This window comes from Mirounga leonina, unplaced genomic scaffold (assembly GCF_011800145.1).
Source record: "Mirounga leonina isolate KUSES-001 unplaced genomic scaffold, KU_Mleo_1.0 Mir_200, whole genome shotgun sequence".
Taxonomy (NCBI): Eukaryota; Metazoa; Chordata; class Mammalia; order Carnivora; family Phocidae; genus Mirounga; species Mirounga leonina.
This window is the reverse complement of record NW_023270503.1, coordinates 23808589-23829791: the sequence shown is the minus strand read 5'-3', so window position 1 is coordinate 23829791 and position 21203 is coordinate 23808589. Positions and strand designations below refer to the sequence as shown.

The following is a 21203-nucleotide window of genomic DNA, read 5'->3' as shown; positions in this document are numbered from 1 at the left end:
TGAGCCGAAGGCAGACGTTTAACGACTGAGCCACCCAGGCGCCCCCCAAAGAGGCTTTTTGAAAAAAATATTTATGCATCAGTTTATTTGGAGCAAATGCTTTGTACTATTGAGTAAAGCTGATTTGATCTCAGTGGAAATCCCATTTTCCCTTTTAATAACAAGAACCTAGTTCCATTTTGGCTCTCGAATTATAGGCAGAAAATGATGTTAAAAAGTGGGTAACATTTTAACTCAGTGATCAAACACGAGGCCAATTCCTGAAAATTTTAGAGTTGACTATTTAGCTAAGGTGACACAAGTCTACAAACTACATGAGCCAAGGGGCGCCTAGGTGGCTCAGTAGTTAAGCTTTTGCCTTTGGCTCAGGTCATGGTCCCAGGGTCCTGGGATCGAGCCCCGCGTCGGGCTTCCTGCTCCCACTCCCCTTGCTTGTGTTCCCTCTCTGGCTGTCTCTCTCTCTGTCAAAGAAATAAATAAAATCTTAAAAAAATATATATATATATACATGAGCCACGAACTAAACCTAACTCAAAACCCATGTTTCCAAACATATCATAGTCTGAAAGTGCAAGCAGGTCAGAGTGCTAAATAAACTTCGAGCAACATGAAGACAATGATGTGACAAGCTTTACAACCTCTGGAGTAATTATAAATGTTCAATAAATATTTACTAAATAAATAATGATGAAACCACTCAAAGATTCAGGCCAGACATTAGATTTTCAAGCCTACAGGGTTCAAGAAATTAAACCATCAAACTGTGGAAGCTGTTTCCTTCTAGGCTGAACCTATAAGGTAATGAAAGTCAGGGAGGGTTTTTGGTAATGCTTAATCAAGACAGAAATCCAAGATTATAAATCTATAGTTTTATTAAGACAAAAACTGACAATGTGGTATGAAGTTTACATTTAAACAAAGTTTCCACAGAAACCTAACACATGCCTAAAAAGATTTTACAATGGAGTTCTAGAATGCAGGTCTAGACGATGTCAAGAACTGATGGATCTCATGATTCAAGACAGCATTTTGGGTATTAGTTAATTCTTAGGATTAAAAAAATGTTTTGTTTTGTGTTTTAAAGTGAACCACTGCCCCAGTATGAAAGTTTAATCTTCTCCTGAGACCAGGGCTTTTGAAATCCTTCCACTCTTGAAGTGATTCAGTGAACTTGTGCTGTCAGTGACTGAACCCTGCCACCAATGATTGATTTCAGAGTTCAAAGTTCAAATAACAGGCTCCAAGAGTTTTCCACCCTAAGAGCAGGGGCCTTTGTCTTTCTCTACTCGCCCACTTTCTATACTACCCTCTTCCCCTCCCCAAATACCTCAGCCAGTGGCGTGGATGGACAAGCTGATGTTTAAAACTTCATATTGGAAAAGAAAGGGTCTTCTTAACAATTTCAAGAATTAGCACCTCTAAGACAGAACAATCTGCCTATGTATACACTCCAATAAGACTTCCTCTTCAACCAGTTTCCATCCCCAAAATGGCAGCTTTGGTAACTTATTAACTGGCTTAGTCCTTTGTTGGGAACAGCATTAAGCTCAGGCAGGGAACACCTGGGCTTATAAGTTTCGGGCATTCACAGCTTTTAAACAGTCTCTCACAGTCCTCATTTAGGTTGCCAATGACATCTTTTTGAAAAGATAAAATATTCTGGACACAGAACCGAATCACCACAAGTTTGTTCTTTCCATTGTTTCACCATTTTCCCAATCGGGTCCCAAATTTTAACAAAAATGATCCTACCCATCTCTGTTCCTTCCCTCCCCCAACCCTCCCACCCCCAAATGATACACCAGTAATAGCCAAAAACTACACACATGCTACGCTGTAAAAATGCAGAGTTAACACTATTGGGAAGAAGGCTGTGGGTTGTGGAGATGCGCTTTGAAGATCTACAGTATCTTTTGCTCTCCCACACACCCATTCTGCAAGTTCTGTCCTTCATGGAAGGCCCTTTGCCTTTCTCAGCAAAGTACAGAATGGGTTGCCTTGCAACACTTCTCTTCCTTCCCCTCCACTGGGATGGGTGTGCCAACTACACAGCATGGAAAGGCTTTAAAGCACTTGGGCTGCCGTAGGGCACAGAAACGATACTGACTCTTCAAAGGACATCTTCTCAAGCCACCTCTATGGTGTCAAGACAAGTAGAACTCCTTCCCTCCCCACTTGAAACCCACAGTCAGATGTGACAGGGGCAGGTACTCAGGAGAGTTAATTCTTGTCATCTTTTTTGTCATCATCCTCCGAGGGGTAAGAATGCCACGTCAGCCTTTCCTCATAGAAGGATATGACCACCTGTGGGCACTTGACATTGGCTTCCTTGGCAGGGACTAGGTCAGCCTCATCAGAATTTTTCCTGCAGAACAAAGCAGAGAGACCTTGAGACCAGGTGCTGGTGGTCTCCTAACTTGGATGACACAAGGGATAGGGCTTTAAAAGTACTAATTCCAGAAAAGTAGCCTAGGGAAGGGTGATAACATGGCCCAAGCAGCATTTTGTCAAGTGACATCCTCAGAGATCTTCTGTTGAAAATCCTCTCTGGGTATCTTTGTTAAAAGCTAAGTCACTTAACTCAGTCGATCACATCTGAACCTCTGGGCAAGGCCAGAAAAAAAAACATGACTCTCCGATTCTTAGAGGGCAGAAGAGAGGCTTCCCACACTCTTCCAAAAGCCATATCCCAGCTGCCAAAAGCCCATGGAGAGATCTTGGCTTTGTAATAGTATTTAATACCAGGTTGGACAGTAAGATTTAATACCAATAAGACTTAATACCACTGGCTCTAGCCAACACGGGTGGACACGTTCTCGCTGACTCGGAATTACACTGTTTAACATTACCAAGTGCCATGCTCACACAGATAGTCCACAACTCCCAGGTGCTTTGAAATGGTGCTTCAAAACTGGGAAGTAGAAAATAAGGGACTGTTACGTAATTTTCTGGATTTTTCTGGATTTTAAAATGGTCTCAGAATTTGAAAATCACATACATATTACAAGGGACTTAGGAGTGAGGTCACTGGGAATCTCCTGGATGGGAGCAGTAGCATTAGGGTAGGTAGCAGTTATGTGATGGGATCTCTGATGAGGCACCACCCCAAACTTCTAGAACTCAGCGACAGGTAAACCAAAGCCAGAGAGCCCAAAGAACCAGGGTTGACGAAGCTGGTAAGGTAGGTTTTTGACCAATGGACTGAAGAAAATGGGAGAGAAAAGGAGTATGATAGTATGGGAGCCTGAAGCAGGCTGCCCTTGTTGACAATAAAAACAACACTTTCTGAGGGAAGGTCATTCGGTCATTTCAGAGCAAAGAAATATTTGCTATTTTGGAAATAGACAAGTATCTCAACTCTCCAGGAGAATCACCTTAAAATGCACTTGGTTTTGTAATCAACATCCAATCTTTTTATCTTAACCTGTAGAGTTACATTCAGGTACTATCTTTACAAATAGCAGTAATTCAACCACAGGAGTGTAATCTTAAACAGTATGGAGATAGTACTGTCACTCAGACTGGTCACATGCAGACAGAGAAAATATATTCTAGTTGGACTATAAACCCTGCTATCAATCCTTTTCCCCCAGACGCACATCTTAAAAATGAACGTTTCTCCTATAGGCTAGCAATAAATCAGCTAAAAGGTCAGATTCAGTGAACATCTAGGGAATGCAAAATTAAGAAAACAGTTTCACCTAACTGTGACATAGGCTTTCAGTAGTGTCAAAATTAGGCCTCTCTGGCCACCTTCTAAACCAGAGGAGTTAGTGTAGATGGGAGTTTCAGAGAAGGTTCTAGACTGACAAAGAACAAAATCCTTAGAATGATGCCTTAATTGGCAAAAGTTTAGAATCGAATGATCCTATGGGAGGGGGGGAAGCACAAGTATTTTTCAACAAGCAAGAAAAAGGAAAGCCTTCCTTTTGGACAGAGAACAGGGAAATTTTAGAGAATTTGGGGTTACAGTTCTTGTAACTCTCAAGACAAGTGTTTTCATTAAGCTGTTACGTGGAGTATTACTACCATTGCTATACTTCTAATGAAAAAAAATAGCCTTGCTCTATGCTCAGTATAGTAAAGAGAACTTGCTGACCCCTACTGGCTGATCCTGGAATTATAGAATCTGCACAAAGTAGGAAGGATCTAACAATCAAGGACAAAGGAAGAGCTACAGAAATTCTTAACTGACCCTGAGAAGTTAACAGCACTTCTGATCCTGGGGCCAGCCCGATCTTTATTAAGGAGGTAGTACAAGGGGAGGGTGGTTCAATCACATTTCATTCTCCCCCTTCATTTACGTAAGTGAAATGTGATTCTTCCTGTATCTTCTCCGTTCTGGATTTTCTCCCACCTCCTAAAAAACTGGGCAAAGATCTGAGAATCCTAAGGGCCCCTACCTGTAACTCATGAGTCCAGGTTGGCAGTCAGGCCGAGGGTCACTATCGAAGGACTATGTCATCTTAAAGATTTCACACTTGGGCGACTGGAATTTCGAAGGTCCAGCTCTTTTCCTCTGGCATGGAACAGATGGGGAGAAGAAAAAAACCACCACACAGAGCCACTGGCAGACTCACCATTTCATCAGGAACATGAGTTCTCCACTGGAGTCTGTAGCTCCAATAATCCGCTCTGGCTCCAAACCCCGGGCAAAGCCTCGTGGCTTTTCTGACTGTAAAAACCAGATGGATGGAACAACTTTAATTATACGGGACTGTTATCCAGACTGGAGTCACTCCTGCTTCTCTGATTAATATAATCACACTTTTGTCAATATTTCACCAATACCTTGGCTCCAAGTCACAGGCCTTTTTGCATCCTTGAGTGATTCTTCCATCAAGGTCTTGACGTTTCCCCGTATGTAAAAAGGGACATACATCTCAAGCAAAATGAATTTTCACAACTGTTTCTTCACCCTCAGAAAATAACTTACTTTGAGGTACTGAATAGATGAACATAGCTATCTCACACCTATAATGATTACAACACTGAAAACTATCTATAAGAATGAATTTACTTGCACTGATTATTCTTGAACCTCAGATAAAATAAGTATAGATTATGTGGCTTTAACAGAGTGAACCTCCTAACACTTTGTAAGCATTAGCCTAAGATTCCAGAAGGAATGAGAGATGGCTGCTGAGGTCCAAGAAGCAGCCGAATAAAAGTCCTTAAATTTAAAAATTAAAAGGGCTTTCAGCTTCTTTGACAGCAGTAGGAATTCTGGACTAGTAAAAATTCTTCTCCCCTTACCTCTTCTTTCTTCTTCTTTGGTTTGCTCTCTTCTCCCTTATCTTCAGAATCAGAGTCAGCTTTGCGTTTGCCTCCCTCTGATTTATCTGTCTCATGTGCTGTTTTCTGTGACTGCAGAAACTCGGCAATGAGATCAGGGCAATCCAGGTTCTCTTCTGGCTCCCACGTGTTATCCTCACTGAAACCAGAGGGCACAGTGAGTCACACTTTCCATTCAAAGTTAGCACACTCATACTAAGGAGACGCACAGGATGACGAGAGCTGGTGTCCTTGGAAAAGAGGAGTTAATGATAATGAGTAACCAGATTTTGTCCAAGACCAAGAACTTGGTAATGCTGAAATTTCTTGGGGGTGGGGGGAGGTAGGGGACTTTTTAATACAAATTGAAAGCTTAGAAACTTGCCTTCTTCAAAGGAAAATTACTCTCTTTGCATACTTTAATCAGTCTAAAGCTGCACATAAAACTGCTTCTCAGAAATCACTGTCTTGCATTATAGCACTTTGTACATGTAGACAGTTTTCCTAATTAGACTATAAGCCATGAAGGCCAGGCCTGGGTCACACTCCCCATCAGAGCACCCTAGGCCTTGCACATTACTAGACTCCTAAGAAATAGTCAGTGACTAAGTGAATGGATTTACCCAGGTTAATGAAACTTACTCTGAGAACCCCTTCCACTTTAGGAGGTACTCCACTTTGCCCTTTACCACTCGACGGTCAAGAACTTTTTCCACCACATATTCCTCTTCCTCCTCTTCTAGCACCTCCTCCACTTTCTTCTTGTTTTGTTTCTTCCCCATAGTGCCCGCCAGCTTTCTGGTCTAAAGGGTGACGCTGCTAAAGTGATAAAATAAAAAGGGCGTTAGGGCACACTTTTCTTGGTTAGGTGAATATGTGGATGGTTAGAAATCCAGGGACATCACTGACTTTAATAGCGTATGCTGCTTATATTAAGTGTTCTGCCCATTCAGCTTCAGTATAAAATAAAGTTTTCTGATATATTCAGCTAGAAAGTTAGTGCATAAACAGCCCCAACCAATCTCATAGCAAAACTTTATTCTTGCATATCCACTTAAAACTTTTATACCTATTCTAAGTTTTTTGTTTGTTTTTGTTTTTTAAGATTTCATTTATTTGTGAGAGAGAACAAGCAGGGGGAGTGGCAGGCAGAGGGAGAAGCAGGCTCCCCACTGAGCAAGGAGCCCGATGCGGGACTTGATCCCAGGATCCTGGGATTATGACCTGAGCTAAAGGCAGATGCTTAACCAACTGAGCCACCCAGGCGTCCCTATTCTTTCTAAATTATTACGTTCCCAATACCCCTTTAATATAGAGCATAGTATCTAAAAATATTAATTAAATTGGGGGCACCTGGGTGGCTCAGTTGGTTAAGCGTCCAACTCTTGTTTTCAACTCAGGCCATGATCTTCACTCAGCGGGGAGTCTCCTTCTCTGTCTCTCTCTGCCCTTCCCCCCTGCTCATGCTCTCTCTCTAAAATAAATAAGTAAATCTTTAAAAAAATATTAAATTGAAAGCAAGGCTCCTAAAAATAATGTACACACATCAGACTTATATACATATAACCCTCTGATCCATACCTCCGTATTACTGGACTTCAACTTTTACAGTGTGAAGTAGCTTGTCCTATTTATCACACATCTGGCTTAATTTTCCCCCATTTCTTTGCATTGTTAAAACACCTCTCCTGAGTCTCCTTAAGGTTTTTTATGCAGCGTTTTCTGAATGCCAGCAATGATTTACAATCTGAAAGTTTCTTGTTAGTTTCTTATTCTACTTAGTTTATTTCTGAGGTGGAGAAAAGACTCATAAAAATGCCAGAATGACCACAAAATCCTCTACACTGGGACAATGCAACAGTCTGGAAAATGATAGGAAAAAAAGAGATCGTTATTACAGTAATAGAACCTAAGTTTATTCTTTTGTAAAATACATCTCCAGGCTGGGTGACTTCTAGTGCTTAAATTCTAGTTCCCTATGAATTCATTTTTAATCCTTCAAATAAAACTGTTGGTAGGCTTAAAGCCATTTGCTTACCAATTTGTGTCAGTAGGTGGCGCCATAAGATATCAATACAACAAAATGAGCTACAAAACTGGCCAAAAATCTAATTGATGGATCACAGTTGCCCACAATGATACACAAAGAATCAAGAGTATAGCAGATAATCCAAGCCAAGAAAGTAGTTACTACCATGTCTGAAATTCAAGGCAATGATGATTTGGGGTTAAACTGGTTGTTCCTAGCATCCTTGAGAAAGGGAGTCTTACTTAGCCTAAGTAGAAATTCTTCTAAACATACTTTAAAACGGGCATGTACAAAATGTTTTTTTTTTAAAGTCCATCTACAGACCACATGAAATATAACAAATTTTCATAAAAGTCAGGATCATCATATCAATCAGTTAAATTATCCACAAGAAGCTTTGGTTTATACCCTGAGATATTCCCATGTCTGCATACATGAGCAATGTTTACTTACTGAAACATCTGTTTAACTATACTAGAAAATCTAGACACTGCTGGATACTGCCTATTCAAGAGAGTAAGACATGGTTCTTGCTTTTCTGATGCTTAATGTCTGAAAAGAAAAAAGCGAACACCACTTTTACTTAAAGGTATTCTGAACTTTAAGATTTTGTTTATGGGGCGCCTGGGTGGCTCAGTTGGTTAAGTGCCTGCCTTCAGCTCAGGTCATGATCCCAGGGTCCTGGGATAGAGCCCCGAATCAGGCCCCCTGCTCAGCAGGAAGCCTGCTCCTCCCTCTCCCACTCTCCCTGCTTGTGTTCCCTCTCTCGCTGTCTTTCTCTGTCAAATAAATAAATACTTTATAAATAATAAATTAAATTAAATAAATACTTTATTTGACAGAGAAAGAGAAAGAGAGCGCACAAGAGGGGGAATGGCAGGCAGAGGGAGAGGGAGAAGCAGGCTCCCTGCTGAGCAGAGAGCCCAATGTGGGGTTAATCCCACCTGGGATCATGACCTGAGCAGAGGGCAGAGGTTTAACTGATTGAGCCACCCAGGTGCCCCAGGTATTCTGAACTTTTGCAGAGTGGCACAAAACAATGTTTTCTGGAGTGCTTTTAGTGTGGTCTAAGGCAACACGCAAGGCCCCTGTCCACAGAAGGATTCAGAACAGTTCTCAGATAAGAGGCATCTTTTCAACACTCTTCCTCTCCACTTACATACCGAAGAATCTGCTTTGCTCTCCTTCCCTCCCCAACCTATTTTTTAGAGAAAATACCACACGAGTCTTCCCTTCCGTCTTTTACTGATCAGACTAACCAGGGGACTGAATGTAATCTGGCTAATTCTTGGCTAGCTTCACTGTGCCTCTGATTCAGAGGCTGTGTGTGCTTCTTTGTGGAGGGAGATAATTTCATGTTTTCAGAATTCTAACTGCCATATGACAAGTATTATTTTATGAGGAAAGAAAAATTTAGTTTTCCTTTTGGATAAATGCAGTTGTGTTTCCTCCCAAGAACAAGTGCTATTCCTTGCTTCCTTCCACTATGAGTTGAAGGAGTGAGCAGGATTCCTCCTCAGTCTTTGGTTAACATGTGGAGAAAAATAAATTGACAATCACCTTAGATAAAGGGTACCACAACTCTCTATACATTAATTTGGACTCAGAAATTGGAAGATACTCCCTTTCTCAAGAGGTGGAAGTGGAAGGAAAACAATGGGTTACAGACAATCCCAAAACAGTAACTGTCCCCTAACAACCCCTCTACCAAGTAATTAAATTTAAGAAAGTAGAGGAAAGGCATTCTATCATTATGGCTTCAAAATTCAGGGCTATGCAAGGCCCCGTGTTATCTACATTAATAGCTGTATTTGTCTTACTCACAAAAAGCAGCAGCTCTGAATACTGCCCATCCTATCCTGCTACTGGGAACCAAAAGGGTCAGGACAGCTTCTGGTTTGTCTCTAGCTACTCTACAGGGCCTACTCTATCTAGCAGGCCTCCTCTCCTTGTATCATTAACCTGGTCCCAAGGAGGAAGAGTCAAGGGACAAAGAATATATCCTTTAGGTTAAGTGAAGAAATCCCCCCCAAATGGGGAAATCTAAAGGGAGACCTCTTTATTTTCTTTACTCACTTAACTCATTGTCTTAAGAGCAACTCAAAAAAGTGAAGAATGTAGAAAACAGACTCCTGCTTCTCTCTGGGCTTTCTTATCTGGCTCATCCCAGCATCTACCTCAGGTACCGGATTCTTCATATTGGAGATTCTCAGCCAGGCTTCCCAACTTGTTTTCCCCTTATTTATAGGTAGTTCTCTAGGGTCCTGAATAAGCTGTTTGTCAAAATCAGTGAAGTAGATTAAAAATGCAACCCACTCTTTCTATAGAATCTAGCACCTTCAGATAAGCCAAGAGCGCCCTTAAATATTATAACGTGCCGATTCTCAGTTTCTGTATGGATTTTTTTTTTAAAGATTTTATTTACTTTTTTGAGAGAGAGAGCGAGCATGAGTAGGGGAGGAGCAGAGGCAGAGGGAGAAGCAGACTCCCCACTCATGACCTGAGCCAAAGGCAGACACCCAACCGACTGAGCCACCTAGGTGCCCCCCAAATGGATTATTTCAAGAGAAATCCTCTTTCCCTGAATATGGCAGCCTCCAAACACTAGCAGGGGCATCCAGAAGGACTCTCAATTGGAATTGCTTGGCAAGGAAATCTCAGAGTAACTCAAATCAGTGTAGTAGCACAATGGAAAAATGCCTTTCATCAACACAATTTGCCATTTCCCCCTAAGCATCCTGGCACCAAAAGTGCCACAATCAAAAAAAAAAAGAAAAAAGGAAAAAAAAGTGCCATAATCATTGAACAAAGAGTCAAAAATTATGACAGAACATCACAAGAGGTGTATGTTAATTAAGGGTGAACTCAGAAATCTTAGTCCTTGGACAAGTCCCCTTAAGGCTTATCCCGATGTTGCAGACAAAAAAACCTAGAGTTAACCTAAGCTGCTATAACTTTTATCAAAATAATTACTGGCGGGGGCACCTGGCTGGCTCAGTCGGTAAAGCATGTGACTCTTAATCTTGGGATTGTGAGTTTGAACCCCACGTTGGGCTCAAAATAAACAAATAAATTTACTGGGTCTGCCACAGTTTAAGCTGCCTAGAAAAATACACTTATATTGAAATTTAGTTTACAAAGTGCTACCTCATTTGTTGTTGTTGTTGTTTTTTTAAAGATTTATTTATCTGACAGAGAGAGTGAGAAAGGGAACACAAGCAGGGGGAGTGGGAGAGGGAGAAGCAGGCTTCCCGCGGAGCAGGGAGCCCAATGTGGGGCTCGATCCCAGGACCCTGGGATCATGACCTGAGCCGAAGGCAGACGCTTAACGACTGAGCCACCCAGGCGCCCCAAAGTGTACCTCATTTGAGCCTCGAAACCATCCCATGAAACAAGCCACTCAGATGTTACTGACACCTCATAGATAACAGAACATTTACACACAATAAATCACCTAAGGTCACACAATTAACAAAGAGCATAGCACCTCAGTAAGGACATCTAGCAAGGCTGAGCTAAAAGCCCTGCTGCACACACAGAACTAGGAGCTAGCCACACACCTGTAGGGAGAACTTCCCTTCAACCTGTACAAGAACAGGACAGAGATTTCTTTCTTCCTTCTCTTTTTTTTTTTTAGTATTTTATTTATTTGAGAGAGAGAGCATGAGCAGGGGGAGGGACAGAGGAAGAGGGAGAAGCAGACTCCCCGCCGATGCAGGGGCTCGATCCCAGGACCCCGGGGGATCATGACTCGAGCAGAAGGCAGAGGCCTAACCAACTGAGCCACCCAGGCGCCCCAGGACAGAGATTTCTTTAAATGGATCCTCCCTACAATTTGTCATCAGTAAATAAAAAGTGACTGATAATGATTTTCTTTCAGAAAAGACATTGTAAGGTATGGCTATTAAAAAAACCAATGATTCTTGGGGCGCCTGGGTGGCTCAGTTGGTTAAGCGACTGCCTTCGGCTCAGGTCATGATCCTGGAGTCCCGGGATCGAGTCCCGCATCGGGCTCCCTGCTCGGCGGGGAGCCTGCTTCTCCCTCTGACCCTCCCCCCTCTCATGCTCGCTCTATCTCATTCTCTGTCTCAAATAAATAAATAAAATCTTAAAAATAAATAAATAAATAAATAAAAAATAAAAATAAAAAAACCAATGATTCTTAATTGGTTACTGGAATACAAAGGTACTCATTGTTAATTAAATCAGCAGGCAGTAACAAAGCCTTGGTTGTCAGTGCCCCAGCAAGTCTTTGGAGTCTTAAATTGACACATGATAGACGGTGCGGAAATTTTGAAGTAACCTACACCAAGTAGGCTGGAGAGGGTACTAAGAAAATGCCAATTTTAAGAAACCAAAATTCATCTAGAGTGTCCCAATGAATCGAGGGATGGTGTAAATCTGAAGCAAGAGTCACGAACTCATAGCACTTTCAAGAGGAAAAAAAAAAAAAAGCACTGTCCTGATTCCCCCTCCACACCCTCCACCAGGAGGTAAGAAGCTAGAAAATAGAGAGGAACAATGCTACTTGAAAGCAGAAGGCGGTACAGTATCAGATACAAGATAAGGCATTTTGTTTTGTTTTTGAGGAGCTGGTACTTATTTCTTGCCAGCCTGAAAGATCAAATTCCAGATGTCAGGACAGGTAACAATCACAGACCTCTGAAACCAAAGCAGTAGGGCTTTGAGCTAAATGCTAAGGAGCATTCAGAATGTTGGTCTGGTGAGGTGACCATCTTTACTAAGAAAGAATTCACAGGAAAGCAGACCTTGAGGAGAGAGCTTTCACCTATAGAAGAATCAGAATCACCCATGGAGTTTATAAATAGACGCCCAGATCCAATGACATAGAAAGTAGGGTGTGCATTATTTTTAAGAAATAGTTTTTCGGGGTGCCTGGGTGGCTCAGTCGTTAAGCATCTGCCTTCGGCTCAGGTCATGATCCCGGGGTCCTGGGATCGAGCCCTGCGTCAGGCTCCTTGCTCGGCGGGAAGACTGCTTCCGCCTCTCCCACTCCCCCTGCTTGTCGTTCCTGCTCTCACGATCTCTCTATCAAATAAGTAAAATCTTAAAGAAATACTGTTTTTCTATCTGTAATATAATACATGTATTCATATTCAATTACAAAAATATTTTATGTAGGAAATCAATTCCTTGGCCCAAAACCTGCCAAAGCCTGTTCTCATTCTTTATACATAAACTAACACAGATATACATTAAGTGAAAATAGATTATTATAATTCTACAACTTGCCTTTTTATAGAACGTAGTGCATCTTTCACACTGTTCCATATAGATCTCCATTCATAACAAGCTGCACAGTATTCCATATTGTAAGGACACACCATACTCTAACCATCACCTAGTGACGAAAATTTGGGTTGTTTCCAATTTTCTGTTATTACAAACAATGTTGCTTTGACCATGGCATCTGCATCTTTAAAAGCTTCTTAGGCGGGCGCCTGGGTGGCTCAGATGGTTAAGCGTCTGCCTTCGGCTCAGGTCATGATCCCAGGGTCCTGGGATCGAGTCCCGCATCGGGCTCTCTGCTCCTTGGGAGCCTGCTTCTCCCTCTGCCTCTCTCTCTCTGTCTCTCATGAATAAATAAATAAAAATCTTTAAAAAAATAAATAAATAAAATAAAAGCTTCTTAGGTGATCTGTGTGACTCTTTGTCATGAGTTTGAGCCCCACGCTGGGCATACAGTTTACTTAAAAATAAATAAATAATATAAAATTAAAAGCTCCTTAGGTGATTTAATGCATATCCTTGGATAAAAGCGATTGCTATAAGAGGACTGGCAGAAACTACATTCCTCAGGTGAAATGACACACATTATTACAGACATAAATCAATTCTTAGAGTCAGCTAAAAGGCAGGTGAACATTTTACTTTCTTTATAGAATTGAGAATAAGGTTGGAGCAATAAACTAATGCTCTTGAAAACAAAACCTTCTCTATATCACACTCAGCATTATTCAATCTAGACCCTTTCTGCAACAGCAATGAAATTGGAAGAGCACTGCTTGAAGGATCCTCATAGTTCCTCTCACCAGAAGAAAGCTAGTATGAGGACAAGATGGTTATCTTTCCTGTCCCTACCTCTCAAAACAACTTTATGCCTACAGGCAGTTATATATATTTATTAAATAACTCGATTTCCTAATAAGTAAAAAAAAAAAAATAGGTGTAACAACCCTCACGGGATTCCTGAGGTGAACTTTTATGACCTTCTGGTATTATCTATTTATGTATTTGCAAATATGTCCTATTTCATTAGATTATTTACTGCTTTAAGCTTAAAGATAGCTTTCTGAAACCCAATGCATTAAGAACTCAATAAGAAAACTGCACTTCCATCCTGTGTGTATGGTTGAAATTCATGGCTTAGTTTCTAAAACCGGAGAGCAGCTCCAGAACACACTCAAGAAGGACCCAGGTCTGGCTGTTATGAAGGAACCAATAATTACGAAAGAGAGAAACCAAGATCTCATTTCTAGATGACCAAGACAGAAGAGCTGCCAGAAACTGAAAAATCACACTTCATATACCTGAAGTGTAGAAAATTTCTTGTGCTCTTCCTTTTATCTGGCCCTCACAAGAAAATAAAGTAGCACTACTCTTGTAGTAACTGGCAAAAGGAATATATCTTCTTATCAAGAAAGATAAGATGGGTGGGACGCCTGGGTGGCTCAGTTGGTTAAGCGACTGCCTTCGGCTCAGGTCATGATCCTGTGGAGTCCCTGGATCGAGTCCCGCATCGGGCTCCCTGCTTGGCGGGGAGTCTGCTTCTCCCTCTGACCCTCCACCTCATGCTGTCTCCCATTCTCTCTCTCAAAAAAAAAAAAAAAAAGGTAAGATGTAAAAAGCCAATTAAATGAACAATGGTCTAAGAATTCACAGTGCTTTTACTGAGCTCAAGACAAAAGTAACAACCATCCTTGATTTCTCTCCACTTATCCTCTGCATCTAGCCTCTTACTAAATCCTATTGAGTTTGTATCTTAAATTTCTTTTCTTTTTTTTTTTTGGTAAATATCCTTCAATTCATACATTTTTTTAGGCCTACTACTTCCATCCTATCGCAAGCTAACATCATCTCTTGACTGGGTAACTCCTAACCAGAAGTATCTCAATACTAGCCACTCATTTAAAATGCAGATCTCTTCATATCATTATCTGCGAGCATCTGAGCTGAAGACCACTACACCTAACCTATCAATCACAATTACCTTAATCTTTGACCGATTCTTTCACTTGACTGCTTCCCTTACCTAAAATGTCAGGGTCAGAGCTTCCCTGAGGCCCCAGACTAGGTTTACGTTATTAATTCTTCCTACGAACACCCTCCTACAGTATTCATCATTTAGCAATTATCTATTGGATACCTATTATGTGTAAGGTGCTAGACAAAGGGGGTGAGCAGAAGAGACAAAAATCCCTGGTCTCTTAGAATTTATATTCTAATGTAGACGAGTTGAGCATGAGTGGGAGTATGTGCATGCATGCATGTGCAGGCAGAGCAGGGCACAGACGATACGCAAGAAGGTATTAGTGATAAATGCTATAAAGAAAGTAACTTTAGGGGCGCCTGGGTGGCTCAGTGGTTAAGCGTCTGCCTTCGGCTCAGGTCATGATCCCGGAGTCCCGGGATCGAGCCCCGCATCGGGCTCCCTGCTCAGCGGGGAGCCTGCTTCTCCCTCTCCCTCTGCTGCTGCTCCCCTACTTGTGCTCTCTCTGTCAAATAAATAAAATCTTAAAAAAAAAAAAAAGGTAACTTTAGATTAAGTAACATTTAAACAGAACCTCAATGACAAGACAACTTGGCAAAAATCAGAAAAACACACCAAGTTGAGGGAATAGTTGGTTCAAAGTCCTAAAGTGAGAAGAGCTTGCTTTATCTGAGGAACAGAAATGGGACCAGGTAGAAATGATGAGACTGAAGGAATGGCCAGTAAGGACCACATGATAATTACTGTGCGTATCACTCCCACATCACTCCCTCTTTCATCTAGCTCCTTTTTCCCTTCCTTATTTTCCTTCTGCCTCTTTTGCCTCTAGCTTAGGTTTAAGATCTAGGCATTAATGACCATAAAAGTTTTTAACTACAGCTCCTCCAGCGTTTAATACTATCTATTTAAAACCAAATAAAATCAATAAGCATTTATTAAAAGCCTGGGTGGCAATACAGGGTGACCAAGTCACTCTGGCGAAAGCACTGACAGTTGCACATTGAAGGGACCCTCTCACACCCAGACAAATGCAGCTGGTTGTTCAGGCCAGCAGGGTGTGCGGCCACACAGGCAGCCCAGGCTTCTGAGAATCCCTTAGTGGTTAAGTGATAACAACAACTAACACTTCCTGAACACTTAAAACTGAATGTATATAGGGGCGCCCGGGTGGCTCAGTCGGTTAAGCGTCCGCCTTCGGCTCAGGTCATGATCCCGGGGTCCTGGGATCGAGCCCCGCATCGGGCTCCTTGCTCGGCAGGGAGCCTGCTTCTCCCTCTCCCTCTGCCTCTCTGCCTCCCACTGCTTGTGCTCTCTCTCTGACAAATAAAAAACAACCCACTTAATGTATATAAAGGCATTCAATCCTCATGGCAACTCTATTAGACCCATTTCACAAATGAGGAAACTAAGGCTTATGAAAATTTCCCAAAGCCCCTAGAGCCAGGCCTGAAAGATAAAAACATACAAAACAATGCAAGTGGAACTTTATTTCAGTAAGAGAAATGGTAAAAGTGTATAATAATTAGCAAAAGAAACATAAGCAAGAATAAGTAGCCACAAAAGCACTACAGGGACTTGGAAGAATAAATGGATAGGGGGATTAGGAAAGGTTTTGAAAAGTTGGAATTGAAGCCAGGCTCCAAGAGCATTTGAAAAGGTGGACTGAGGAGGGCAGTTTGGCCCAAGGAACCTTTGTGAACAAAAGCAATGAGGCACATCTGAGGTAGACGGTGTGTAAACCAGTTTGGGCGGAGTAGACTGAATAGGAAAGTGGCAGGTAACTGCTAAAAAATTTTCTGCAAGGTCCCTCCTCCTTAAAACAAAAACCAACTCCTCAGTGCAACATCTAGCACCCTTTGGTTCCAAGCATTTCATACTTCTACTCGCTCACAAAACCTACACTCCTGTCAAAACTATAACCTGAACATGTCCTGCACATTTCCTCCATGCAAGGCTTTGCTCATTAAGAAGTGTTCCTGTCCAACACCAACAGTCAAAATCCTAGCCATCCTTTAAGACCGAACTTAAATGCTACTTCTTCCATGAAGCCTAGTCAAATATTATTTCTCTTTTCCTTGTGGTTCCTAAAGCATTTTGTTTCTATTTTTACTCACTCAATTAAAGGCAGGTCGGAGCCCTGTGTAACGTGTTGAACCTTCCTTGTATGGACAGTGAGGATGGAGGTCTCAGACTCCAAAAATCAGGGACTAGAAGTCCAAAGCTGTTAGTGTTTTAGAGAATGATCAGTAAGAGGAATCTCATCTGCAAGCCCAAAATGGAAAACAAGAAAGAAGTACTTCTTTGCTGAGCATTAGCAACTACATACCAGTCATCAAAAGGCAGGTGAAGGCATGTGTGATATATACTTCATTTGTAGCCCTCTTGACTCATGTTTCTAAACTGCCGTTAGTCTGTTTGTTAGCTATGGCTGTTTGGGAGGCAAATGCTTTCCAGATGGAAAACTTTACTGAGTAGAAAACAAGAATTCGTGCCACATACCCAGTAAGCAGGAGTTTCATTTTTAAAGGAATACCTGCCCTTGAATTCCAGGACCAGGACTAGAATACTGGTGTGTTAATAAAATTAGAATTTCATCTGAGAAGTGCCCAGAAACTTGGCTAACCCCTTTCAGTATGCTGATGTGGATGAACCGACACACACAGCTTTGGGCTGAGGGGCCACAGGGATGTGCAAATATTAGTAGGACACAATGATAAACCTGAAGCAAGTCTTTTAGTTTAAGAGGACATAAAAATGATTAGAAAGCTAGACCAGAACTATGGCTAAGTTGGAGTTAAAAGCAGAGACCAAAGCATTCAAAGATAAAACAAAACCAGATTATTGACACTAACCTCTCAAATACCACAGTTCGGTTAGGCCCTCAATGTGTTAGCTATTAGTAAGGAGAAAGGCACAATTTCACATTTAAATTAGGTAGCTCCTTTTTGGTCAGCAAATATAAAAGCTAAAGGCAGTGAAGATTTTTTTTTTTAAAGATTTTATTTATTCATTTGAGAGAGAATGAGATAGAGAGAGCATGAGAGGGGGGAGGGTCAGAGGGAGAAGCAGACTCCCTGCCGAGCAGAGAGCCCGATGCAGGACTCGATCCAGGGACTCCAGGATCATGACCTGAGCCGAAGGCAGTCGCTTAACCAAATGAGCCACCCAGGCGCCCAAGGCAGTGAAGATTTAATACAAGTTATTCTATTCAAATACTGACATGATCTGAATTTTGTCCATATTTGAATAACTTCTCCAATTAACCCTGGAAAGGCTATTCAATTTTTCAGTAGACATCACTATCTGGAAACACTATTTATTTAACTTTATGCAAAGAATCCAAAAGATTTTTCAAGATACTTTCAAAACAAAATATTCAAACTATAGCTTGCTGTTGAAACCTAGAACCTGGGGCCTCTCCCAAACCTCGCCTAAGGTATTTAAAATTGTCACTTGCACAATCTACATACCAAGGTGAGTATATTAAAAACAGAGGCTACGACAAGCATGCCAAGGGCGACAGTTATAGTCTGCCCAATGTCATTGATCAAAGACAGGAAAGCTCATTATTTAAGTGCACATTAACTCATTCTGCTAGCACATGGAATTCTAAGAAAGATCTCAAAGCCATATCCATTCATTCAACAATGTGAATGACCTACTATGTGCCAGACATTTAGAGGAACAAGAGGCATAGCCCTATCTTATGTGAGTCCATATACTAGCCATTAGTATTTTGTTCCAAAAACTCTTCAGAGAAATAACCTACAAAATGAAAATCTATCGGGCGCCTCGATGGCTCAGTCGTTAAGTGTCTGCCTTCGGCTTGGGTCATGATCCCAGGGTCCTGGGATCAAGTCCCACATCAGGCTCCCTCCTCGGGGGGGGGGGGGAAGCCTGCTTCTCCGTCTCCCGCTGCTTGTGTTCCTGCTCTCGCTATCTCTGTCAAATAAATAAATAAAATCTTTAAAAAAAAATTAAAATCTATCAAGTCTAATGCACAATCTGTTATATCCCCAGAGGTAGTATATAAACAAGGTGAGATTCTGATGAAGAAACTACTAAAAAAATGACAAAACGCATCAATTCTCTTTTTAAATGGTATGAACTTAAAAAGAAACATTTTCCTAGTCCCTAAAATGGGCACAAGATATAATGGTTGTTTTTTATTTTTTTAAGTTCATTTATTTGTAAGTAATCTCTACACCAACGGAGGGCTTGAGCTCAGGACCCAGAGATCAAGAATCACGTGCTCTGCTGACTGAGCCAGCCAGGCGCCCCTATTTAATGGTTGCTTCTCTTCAGATGTTTGGTAAGAAAATTATCCGTATCCTGCACTTAAAAACGCAGAAGGCTAGGGTATCCTTACTTGGTCCCTTTCAACCAAGAAGCTAGAAGCACCAGACTACACACTATTTACATCTTTAATGAAAAAAACAATTTAGGCTACAGCAGCCAATGAAGAAAAATGGCACCAAAGGGAAAACTGGAAATGAATGAGGATCCTGAACCTGCCCTAAAGCTTTATTACGGTGTGACCAGTTCCAACAAGTTTCCCACTCATTCATATTACTTACAATACAAATGTCTGTAAGCACCCAGGGAGGAACACAGGTACTAGTTTCCCCACTGTATTTGTCCTTCCATTCCAAAACCTTGGAGCTTTTCAGAGCTATTCCAAACTGCTGAAAGGATTCTTAATACAACTGAGGAGGCTATCTTACCCCAGGCCAGGGTTTCCAGTATAATTGACCTTTTTGTAAACTCCACCTCAATCGAGTTAAACCAATACAAGTCTGTATATAAGGCCATCCATGAAAACCCTTCATCTGAAGCTTTGAAGTATTGCTCATTTTGTATTCAAATTTTCCAACAACAAAGAAAGGCTGGCTAAAAAATCACAAGAGCCTAAGAAATAAATCTCACGATCTCACTAACTTTTCCTCCTTGTCTCCCCATTTCCCACATCATCTCACAGTCTCTCTCACTAACTTAATTCCTCAAGTATGAACTCACCTAGACGCTTCTACAACTTCACTGTCCTCTGTGACCAGTGACGACCCCAGATAACAACTTACGGGCTGTGAATCAAAGCAAGCGCTGCACTGGGGCTGTTTAACTCCCTGAAGGAATCAGAGTGAAGATAGCAGAAAATCCGCAAGAGGGAAAAAATCGTGTTTTGTACTTTCTTCACACATTATTCTTACAGCCTCCCCACTGTGTGAGGACCCATCAGGAAGCAAAGGCGGCCAGTTTTCCCCTTTCACTCCTTACAGAAACACTCTCGGGGCCTCCGCCCTACTTACCCTAACAGCTCCTCCCCCTCCAGATCCAAGCCGGGCACAGAACTGCCCCTCCCTCTCCTAGCCCCCTCTCCTGTTTAACCAACAGGTCTCCTCCCCAAGTAGCACACCTTGGGCTGCCCAGCCCCCTCTACCATTTCCTCGAAGTTACTTCTCCGTAGCCCGGCGAGCGAAATTCCGCTGGCAGCCCCGGCCGGACCCAGTATTCTCAGGTTGCGTTCGAAACCGAGGGTCTCGCAGCCGTCAGCCCTCCCCACGCACGTCCAAGCACCAAGGCTGCCCAGCCTGTCCCCTTCCCAATTTACTCAAGTGTTTCCTCCCCAGCCCAACCCGGCAGCCGCCCACCCGACCCACGTAGCATTGTCTTGGTCTACTCGGGCCCCGAGGAGCGACCCGCCAGTGCTCGGCCCAGCCCGAATCGCCTCTATCTCGTGTTCAGAGTACGCTGCCCGCCCCGCCCTCTCCATCCTTCTCGCGCCCGGCGCCCGGACCCCCTGCACCCGGCGGAGAGCTCGGCGCGGAAGGGCGCGGGACCGGGCGCGTTCCCCGCTCCCAACCTCCGCCACAAGCGCGCGCGGCCCCTCACCCAGGGCTCCCGCCGCCGCCGCCGCCACCGCGCGCCTCCCCCCCGCTTCCCCGCCTCTAGCGGGCTCTTCACCTCAGAGCAGCGCCCAAGAGCCCGAGAGGAATCGGTGCCGCGCTAATGGCGCGTCGCGTCGGGCCGGCCGGGGGAGTGGCGCCCAGAAAAGCAACAAGCCGGTGGCCGCAGTCGACCCCCTCACTGAAGCGGCGTACCGCAGGCCCCGGCCAACGGCCCTCCCCTCAGCCGAACAAAAGAGCCTCGCACTCGGCGCTGCCCGCCGCCCGCATCGCGCAGGCGCGACGACCCTCCGCACAGCAGTATGGGACTCGCAGTCCGCCCCACACTACAAGACCCGAAGTGCTGCGCGCGTCCTGCGCCTCTAGGCGGAGTTTGCGAGGGTTTCAAGGAGTTTTAGTTTTTTAACTGCAAGCGCCGGAGCGAGTGTAGTTTAGAACGTTGCCGCCTAGAGAATTAGAACCTGCGGTTTTACAAGCGAGCCCCATGATGCTTGGTGCGAAAAATCAACCACTTCTGGACAGTAATTCACATCCTCGAAATTTTTTAATCGAAATAGGTTTCTCACCAGAGCTTTATCGAATCTCCAATAATCTCCGTAATCCTCAGTTTCTGCCTCAGATTTGTGTAAGGCTCCTACTTCCCCTTCGAGGTCTTGCCTGACCCTTTAGACTAGGTTAAGTCCCCCTGGTAGTTGTCATGGCATCCTGAACTTCCCTTTTTCATTGGCTGTGCCAAGGGAGAGCTCTAGTGCAGAACCCCCTTATC

At 42.9% G+C, this 21203-nt stretch overlaps 1 protein-coding gene across 1 annotated transcript; it reads right to left on the bottom strand.

Annotated features, from left to right (window-relative positions):
- Positions 1–854: 854 nt before the first annotated feature.
- CBX1 (chromobox 1) lies at positions 855–20716 on the bottom strand. Its single transcript, XM_035026937.1, has 5 exons — positions 20496–20716; positions 5917–6093; positions 5257–5434; positions 4581–4675; positions 855–2365 (listed from the first exon to the last, which is right to left on the bottom strand). Exons 2-5 carry the CDS (start codon positions 6054–6056, stop codon positions 2221–2223), a joined length of 558 nt encoding a protein of 185 aa, XP_034882828.1. The 5' UTR covers positions 6057–6093; positions 20496–20716; the 3' UTR covers positions 855–2220.
- Positions 20717–21203: the final 487 nt, after the last annotated feature.

Bases quoted from the DNA above. Each gene is read 5' to 3' on its own strand.
- CBX1 (XM_035026937.1), bottom strand. From the start codon at position 6,056: ATGGGGAAGAAACAAAACAAGAAGAAAGTGGAGGAGGTGCTAGAAGAG. The intron at 5,435-5,916 runs GTAAGTTTCATT...CTCTGGTTTCAG, and splicing joins AAGTGGAAGGGGTTCTCAGA to TGAGGATAACACGTGGGAGC. The intron at 4,676-5,256 runs GTAAGGGGAGAA...TGGTTTTTACAG, and splicing joins CAAAGAAGAAGAAAGAAGAG to TCAGAAAAGCCACGAGGCTT.